Source organism: Cryptotermes secundus, unplaced genomic scaffold (genome assembly GCF_002891405.2).
Source record: "Cryptotermes secundus unplaced genomic scaffold, Csec_1.0 scaffold1706, whole genome shotgun sequence".
NCBI classification, from domain to species: Eukaryota; Metazoa; Arthropoda; class Insecta; order Blattodea; family Kalotermitidae; genus Cryptotermes; species Cryptotermes secundus.
The window spans coordinates 133,535-142,218 of NW_019729234.1; the positions used below are offsets into that span (position 1 = coordinate 133,535).

Here is an 8,684-nt window from a genome sequence, read left to right on the forward strand (position 1 = left end):
CCTGGTACAACTTCAGGGTTAATATCAACGTACAAAGTGCTTAGTTCAAATCCCTTTCCGCTGCCACCATGTAACGTGTTTACCCGGCGCCGGTGGGGGTGGCAGATCCCGCCGCCGCCGCCGCGTACTTGTTACTAAAAACTCTCACTAAGGCCACTGAGAGTCAGGGGTTCGTCTCGGTGCAGGAGCTGACGCTGAAGCCCGAGATTAAACATACCACACTCCACACGTTGATAATATTATTAACCAAGTTTATTGAAGAAATGAAACACAAGAAAGAAATACAGTAGTTTTACATTTAGAAAGAAAGAATGAGACCCTCGCCTGAGGCGAGCTGCCTTGTGTCTGCCCAGCCTAGGGCTTTGTTCCCAAAGAACCACCACGTGCTACAGTGTTTTTTTAGGTGGCTATGCAGCCTCGCATCCAGCCAGTGATGGGGTGAGGATACGTGCCGATCTTCCTAGCTCCGAATAACACTGCGTGTGGTCTCTTTAGGACTGCTTATATTCAAAGTATTCTTACTAGCAAATGGTTACACATTTAAAAGTTACAATAATTGAACGGGGGTCATATATGACATTGGCCTTGGGCGAGCGGATCCCTTGGGAGGCAGAATGGGGTGTACCTCTCAGCAGTTGTAATACAAATGAAGTTTTATTACTAACAAATGAATTACAGGATCTTGCTGGAAACGTAAAAGTGGTCATCTGCCTAAACTAAGGGCAGTACCGACTATTAGACTGACATACAAGTAGTCTCAGCAAGTTGAATGATCTAAAAGCACTCGGGGCGTCAGTCCTTGGGGTTTTATACTACAATTAGAGACTGAGTCCCGGATTATGCCAAAATATGGTTACAAAAGTAGTCACTTGAACTTCAATCTCGGCTGCTGTATTATTCCCAGCGCTGTGCGGGCCCTCACTCCAAATGTGACGTAGTGTCTCGGGTCACAAGTTCAATTGATATCCGGCCGGCTGACAACACTTTGTGGAAGAATACAGCTTACACAGCTTATACATATATTCTGTTAAAATAATCCAATTATATGCAATACCTTGGTATTTGTACCTATTTCTACAGGTAATTTAATGTCATCATTATATGCAATAAATCCCTTGTAGACCCATATACAACACCTCCCCCTTAGGAANATACACCTCAGCACTTTGTTCTGAAATCTCTGTATTCTTTAGATGCTACTCTTACTGGCACAACCCCACAGCTGTATTCCATAAGTCCAGACTGGATGAAACCGGTAAATGAGGGTGGAAAATTATGTATATTCATCTACAAAGCCAACTTTAATTTCATTTCACCGAAGTAAAATGAGTCGTACAATCTAACCCCGTTCGAAAACAGGGATCATTACTCTGAATTACTGGGTTTTTGGACTCTTTCCATCTTCCGTTATTCTAAAAAACTAGAGAACATACCGTTTCGGAAACTAGATCTGTTTCCGTCATCAGATCACTGGGGGAGGGAACTCTGTTGGATCCGTTATAAAGGGCTAACCTCAATCACTGCACAACTTGTTTCAGAGTCACTGTACGACTGGCGGTTTGCCGCCAAGCCCCTTGAGGTCACGGCCACACTTTTTTAAACCGAACTCTTGCCGTTTTATTCCTTATGTAACAACCTCGCTAACAATAGGGTGGGTTTGTCGCTTATGTACGCTTATGCTTCGCCTTTGTCAAATGTACGTATGGCTCATATAGCATGTTATTGAAAACTCTTCCTTGTGCATTGTGTAGAACTCCTCTGTCAGTCCAGGCTTTGCAAAGCAAACCATGCCTATCTTACGTGTCTTATGTTACAACAGCAGCTTAGTCAGTTTAACGGTCGTAAGTTTGACCGCCGCCTCTTATAATTTCTGTATCTGGTTTCGCCTTGTCCTATCCTGCGAATATGTTAATTTTCATGATTTGTATGACTTCTGCTTGTTGCCTGCACAATTTTGTTATATAATCGTATACATACGGAAGACTGAAAGCAGTGTGCAAATCGCGGACCCATGTGCACCTTGGAAAATTTCCAGTGGGCCGGAGAACTTCATTTTGCAGGCGCTGCAATTTTAAGGACAGATGTCTGCCGCAAATCCTCAGGAGGGGCAAGCATAAGTCATCGCTAATCTAATGAGTGGTTTATAGAGGGTTAGTTTAATTTTGCAGCTTAAATGCTCACTTTTAAATAAGGAGTAGATTCTAACAAATGTTCTAAAGGTTTGGCTTCGATCATTTCTATGCGCAGTTTCCATGTAATCCTCTTATCGAACATAACACCTAGATATTTTACATGATTGACGAAGGGGATATTCCGTCCATTCAATGTAAGATGAGCTTCAGGGGGCCTAAGTCTATGGGAAAAGCAGATGGTCTGCGGCTTATCTTCCGTCCGTGCTGTTCGAGTGGCGGCCATTTGCCTCACTTTCATGACGTTGAATTGTAAGTCCTCAAGACTGTTGAAAATATCTTCCGCTGGCGTGTCGGGGGGGGGGGCGGATTACTGCCTTTTTAAGTTTTTCGGAATTTGGAGGGAAGGTAAACTAGTGGAGATTATTCATCTCCAGGTAGGATTTCAAGGCTGAATAGTCCGCCATTTCCTTTGTTATGATACGGGTTCAGTTTCGTGTGTTTCGGAACTCGTACTCTTGTCGTGGTTTTTTAAGTCCCTCTGGGGTCGAATGGGGTCCGTGCTAGAAGCCGTCATTATTGATGGCCGCCTAACTGGTCAGTAATTCTGAGATGTGCGAAGAAGTTGCAAGTTAACACTGCTTTTGGGGGCAGCTTGTAAGCTGTGGATATTGGGACTGGTTTAGTCGAATTCTTGGCTGTATGCAAGCTATTAGAGATATGCCTCTTGCGTCTCTTCTCGGAAGTCATCCTGGGCCGTTGATTCCACTGAAGTTCTGTTCCTTACACCGCTTTTCCTGCCTGTGCACTCACCTTCAGGACGGGCTTCAGTTCATTCAGTTTTACTGTGTACATGCCATGAAAAGCGCTGAAAAGCGGCTTCCCATCCAGGGTCTTGCAAAAGTGTTTCTATTCTCTTCCGTGCTATTCAAAATAGGGGTGCACTCAATGCTTTACCCCTCTTCAGCCGGTGAGCATCCGGCAAGCTTCTCAACGTCAGTGAGTAATTTATACAGGATGTCCCAGGAGGAATGGACCAAACTTCGGGAGTGTGTTCCTTATGTTAAAGTATGCCGATATAACCCAAAACACCTATGTCCAAAGTTGAACGGTTACGGAGATAATGGCCCAAGAAAAGTGTGGTCTTCTAGCGGGTACACGGATTATACCTATCAGCTGAGAGGCCTTATCTATGTTTGTCCTTGAGTGCCGTGATTCACCCTAGCCGTGCTTATGTAGTTGGCTTTATCAGAACGCGCAGTCAGCACGTTACGTCAGCGATTGCCATTCATGTGTCATGTATAGTGCTTGGAAACCCTAAGGACAATTATGACATGGCGAGCGAGTATTTTGTACTTCAATTTTATGGCTTCATGTCACTCACAAGTTAGTTTGATGTTACGTACATTATTAACATTACAGAATCCACATATTCCTGCCAGTTTTAATATGTATTTTATAATCAACAAGTGTGCAACGCCGGTCAAAGTTTGACACTTCTCTGGCCATTATCTCCGTAACCGTTCAACTTTGGACATAGGTGTTTTGGGTTATATCGGCATACTTTAACATAAGGAACACCCTCCCGAAGTTTGGTCCATTCCTCCTGGGACACCCCGTATACTTATTGCACTATAGAAGCTGCTCCTGGGTATTTATTCGTGATGGCATGACTTTCAGATTTGAGCGATGCTAGCTTCTGTGTCCAGTATTTCCGGAATCCAGGTACTGCGACGTCCGCCATTTTTGTGTACACTCAAGCTCATCGTACTGTTCGTTTTGCTCACTAACTCTCACTAACTGCAACAGCTCAAATTCTCATATCCTCCTCTCAAACACTATATATAGTACACACTGCCTCGGTCTGTCACAACCTTCACTAGTCGTTGCTCAGTAACGAACTATCAACTTCAACTCAACTCTCCTCCACTCCTACTGTCAGGCGACAACATATGTCAGCATAATTACAGCTATTATAAATATCTGAGACCAGGTTTTGTCGAAGGCAAATAACAGGAAAAATGTACAACAGAAATTGTGATAAAGCGTGCACGGAACTTAAACTAAGGTAGAAAAGGAGGTGGATATTTTATGCAACAAACCTATTCGACAAACCAAGTCCATGAAAACCAATGTATAGGATTAATTGAGGAAGGTTCGGCCCTACCACATGGCTCGGGTTCGATCCCATGTCAGGTCATACTGGATTTATGGTGGAGGAAAGTGGTAGTGGGGCAGGCTCTGTTTAAGTGTTTAAGTTTCCCCTGACAATTTTCATTCAAACAACGCCTTCATGTTCATATGTTAGCATCATCCAGGGCTGGCTCAATAGGCCCACTACAGCCCGGCATGCCAAGCAAAGTCAAGTCTCCCCCCCCCCTTTTTTTCTCGCAAATTATAAAAAACCACCCGAGTGCTTTAGACACAACATTTCGGAAACTGGACCTGTTTCTGTTATCAGGTGCGTGGTGAAAAGGTATCTCATTTCTCCAGCGATTGAGATTTGCTGATTCCAACTGAATAGGGAACTCTTATTCCTCTGCTTACACCTGATGACCCAAACAGCATGGGCACCACCAGAATTCTTTCTAGAGCAAGCGGCTAGTTTTCTGGGGGAGGAGGTACTATCAAGTTTTATAAGAAGGTGGAAGGTCTGAAATTTTGTTTACCAACTTAAATTTAAGGCGTTCAAAAATGTTTACTAATTAAAAAATCTGTATTTCTTAATGTTATTATTTGATGTATTTCCTTATTTTCTAAATTTTTTTCAATCCAGGGAGATGAGATGCTTAGTTTGAGCACCCCCCTCCCGTCAACCGACGACTAATGGGAAAATCAAGGCTATGGACCATTGTCCAGAATAATGTACATTTCCGTCCGTATTCCGTATTGAGGGGGTGGGTTTCCCCATGCACTTAGACCGGTTACTGGTCCACTGTGCGTCCCCCCTTAATTTCTACTGTCTCCATACCCTACCGGTACTGGTGCTTACTATCAGCCCCTTTCTGTCAGCGAGGTCGTCCCTCCTCTGGCAGGGGTTCCTAGCCCCTTTCTGCCAGCAAGGTTTCTACCCTCTACTTGGCAGTGGTGTCTAATACTTTTAGTCCCTTTCTGCCAGAGAGGTCCCCCCTCCTCTGGCAGTGGTACCTGATACTTCCCCCATTTACCGGAGGAATTGGAAACTAGTTGGGCGGGAAACTTGGCCTAATTTTGCTCAGAGGTCTCCTAGAGACATGAGGTTCTTTTACGTGCCGTAAATCTACGACACGGTGCCCACGGCTTAAAGTCCCTCCCGGAGGACTTGTTCCCTGAATTTTTCCGCCCTTAAAAATTCCACGACCTCCGCCGGGTTTTTGAACCCGCGTACCTTGAGTCATGAGGTGGGAACGTTACCCCTAGACTACGGAGGCCGCTAGAATAATGTACATAGTTACTGGTAGGTATATAAAATGATAGTGATCTGTAACAAGGTAATGAAATGGCTGGTACCACGGATCCCACCCCAATCAATCTGTGATGGTACTGTGAGGCAACCAGACTTGCACTGGTAGTGCTTGCTTTACAGCGCGTCATTTTCCTGAGCACAGTGTTGGTACATAACTGAATATTATTTTCATTGAAGTTACAGGTAAAATTCAAGGAGAGCTTCAAGAGACATACATCCAATTCTCTTATCTCACATAAGCGATCACTACAGCAGAGGTTCATGTTGACTATCAGGTAACAAAATGAAACAATCTCGTTTTTAATAAGCCTATTTTATTAAAGAATACAAAGGAGAGAACTGGGCATTCTTAACGGATGGGAGAAAAACAAAGTTACAGAGCTGCTTTAGTAAAAGAAAACGGCATGTCAGGTTATGGTTCTCGTGGAAACATGGCACAATTCGTGAAAACGTTGTTAGGCACGCTTATGCATCATTAATGCTCACCGGGGGGTGCCGCGTGATTTGGCAATATATGGATCCGCTTGTGACAAACGAGGCAGAAGAAGGACTTTTCTGACATGTAGAAACTGAAGGAGGGGGCTCTATATTTTAGACAGCTCATGGGCCAATACGTTTTGAACTTGGCTTCGAAAATACAACTTACTAATGGAAGGGAGCTGCTTGACGTGAGGTAGAAGGGATTTGAAGAAATGCATATCCTCGTCATCTTCATCAGACTGCCCTCTTAGCAACGAAAGTGTTTTAGACTCGGTTTCCAACAAATCCTCATCAAAATTTATGGAACTCATGGTGTTGCGTGTTTTGGACGCAGCAGAGGATATTCTGTTTGCATGAGCTGGCTCAGTCGTGCCGGGAAAGGAATTTTCAAGCTGTTCTAATTCCATCTGATTGTTAGACTGTAACATTCTTACTTCTGTACCTCGAGTTTTCTCACATGTTTCATGTAGTACGGAAGTTGAGAGCTGTGAAGATGGAAGTGGCTGATCAGAAGACGCGTTCAATTGAAACGACTGGAAAGATTCACTGTCACTTCCGTAGGTATCAACTTCTTCTTTAAATTGAACACATTCAATGTCGCATTCATTCGCAGCTGCGGCGATTGTGTTTGAAACAACAGGATCCTCAGTATTGCCTTTGGTCAGTCTTGGTGTAATGACAGACCGAAGAAACAACATGGCGCCGTAGTGAGGCCAAGACCCAAGGTAGCGCGGAGCGTGCTCTTCACCGTCCCCGGAGCAACTTCTCGGTGCCTTTTTGAGCTCTTTGCGGAAAGTGTCTCGCAGGTTTTTCCATTTGGTCTTAACTGTCTCCTCTGCATATAAAAACAAAGAGAAAAGAAATTAAGTATAATTTTCATGTCTGCAGTATTTGGTTACAGGTTCAGCCACACAGAGCGCTACGTATGCTATGTTCGCTATACGAACAGAAAAATATCTCCCTTTATTGCCAATGTGACTGGGCACACTGACTTCCGTACGCTACGTACGCTATGTTCCCTATGTTAGCTGCGTCGCAGAGTGTACACAGCGTACGCAGCGTAATAGCGTAGCGCTCTGTGTGGCCGAACCTTACAGCCTTAAAGTCCAGGCAACTTGCTTACTCATTTAGTATTCTGAAAAGCGCCATGACTGTAGGTGTGCATGAATGTAAAGCTATGCAGGGAAAAGTCACAGAAACAGTACATGCCAGAGCCCACAGTTGCATAATTTGCACAAAAGAATCTGAAGAATTTTGGGATGCATGGTTATTTCCCAGTTGATTAGGGTGTATTGATGGTAAACATACAAGAATTAAACGCCCATGAAATCCCGGCTCAGTGTACTACTGTTACAAAAATTATTATTCTGTCTGCCTGCTTACGGTCACAGATGCGAATAACAAGTTCGTGTTGGCTCTTTTGGAAAAGACAGTAATGCTGAGTGTTTTGACAACGGTCCTCTACGTTGCGCACCAGAAGAAAAATGGCTACCAATTTCAGCGATGAAAACATCTTTTGTATTCCTTCGTGACGAGGCGTATACTCTCGCTGAGCACCCAACGAGACATTTCCCACGAGCTCAATAACAAGAAGGGGAAGAAGATGACGAGTTTCATTACAAATTCCCTCGAACTGGGATGTTAGTGAAATGCTCTGTTGGTAGTATTATCACAATATTTCATCTCTTAGAAAGGCGATTGAGACAAACACTGTACGCATTGCAAAGCAACAACATTACTGCACAATGCCATTACAAATTTGGAACGTTTAACATAATTAACATAAATTCATAGCTGTAAGAGCAGGCCCGAGGGCATATATGCCACCATGAAAGAGAGAGAATCCATTATTCAGAACAGCTGTGTATGTAATAAAAAAATGTAGGTTTTCCAAGCTCCAAGCTACGTACACAACTCAGCTTCAGCACTGTACAGCGCATGCTTCAGTCTTCTGTTATTTCTAATGTGATCGGTTTGTACAAACTGGTACGGATAATAACGTTGGAAATTTCTTATTTGTATCTGATTTCTTTCAGTGTAATCGTGTTGTGAAACTGCAAAGTCCATAGGAACATTTGAGAAAGAACTTACTTGTTTCTCCTACATTTTCTGCTATCTCGCTCCATGCCCTGTCCACAAGCTTCCGATTATGATAAGTGTTGTGCTTGATATCCCACAGAATGCGTCTGCGTTTTACTTCACGAATTATAAGTTCCGCTAACGTTTCTGCCATTGTATGAAAGGCAGAAGAAACAGATTTCCTTCGTCTGAACCTTCCCCTGTTCAGCCGGCAGCAACAGCGAACACAAGCGACTCGAGAGAAAATACGAACATATCCGTCCTCGTCAACCGCTTGGACTTCGGCCGCTTCGCTTCCCCAGCCGCTCCGGAGGTACCAAGGTCACTCCCTCACAAACAGCCACTTCTATACCAATCTGATTTTTGTGACTTGATTCACGCTGCACAGTGTTTTATTGTCGTACGCGCGTTAACATTTTGTTACAAATATACTAAATCTGTTACGTGTTTCGTCATATGACGTTATCTTCAGGCTATTCATAAACATCACGACAACAAGTTCAGTAACCCCATGAATACAATTCCTTTTACAAATAAAATTTCAAATTTAA

General features: G+C 43.6%; 1 protein-coding gene across 1 annotated transcript; it reads right to left on the reverse strand.

Annotated features, from left to right (window-relative positions):
- Nucleotides 1-5,850: 5,850 nt before the first annotated feature.
- On the reverse strand, nucleotides 5,851-8,374 carry LOC111865607. The gene is made up of 2 exons (XM_023853783.2): nucleotides 8,146-8,374; nucleotides 5,851-6,889 (listed from the first exon to the last, which is right to left on the reverse strand). The coding sequence occupies exons 1-2, from the start codon at nucleotides 8,285-8,287 to the stop codon at nucleotides 6,159-6,161; spliced, it is 873 nt and encodes a 290-aa protein (XP_023709551.1). The 5' UTR covers nucleotides 8,288-8,374; the 3' UTR covers nucleotides 5,851-6,158.
- Nucleotides 8,375-8,684: the final 310 nt, after the last annotated feature.

Bases quoted from the DNA above. Each gene is read 5' to 3' on its own strand.
- LOC111865607 (XM_023853783.2), bottom strand. From the start codon at position 8,287: ATGGCAGAAACGTTAGCGGAACTTATAATTCGTGAAGTAAAACGCAGA. The intron at 6,890-8,145 runs GTAAGTTCTTTC...TTTTATATGCAG, and splicing joins AGAAAATGTAGGAGAAACAA to AGGAGACAGTTAAGACCAAA.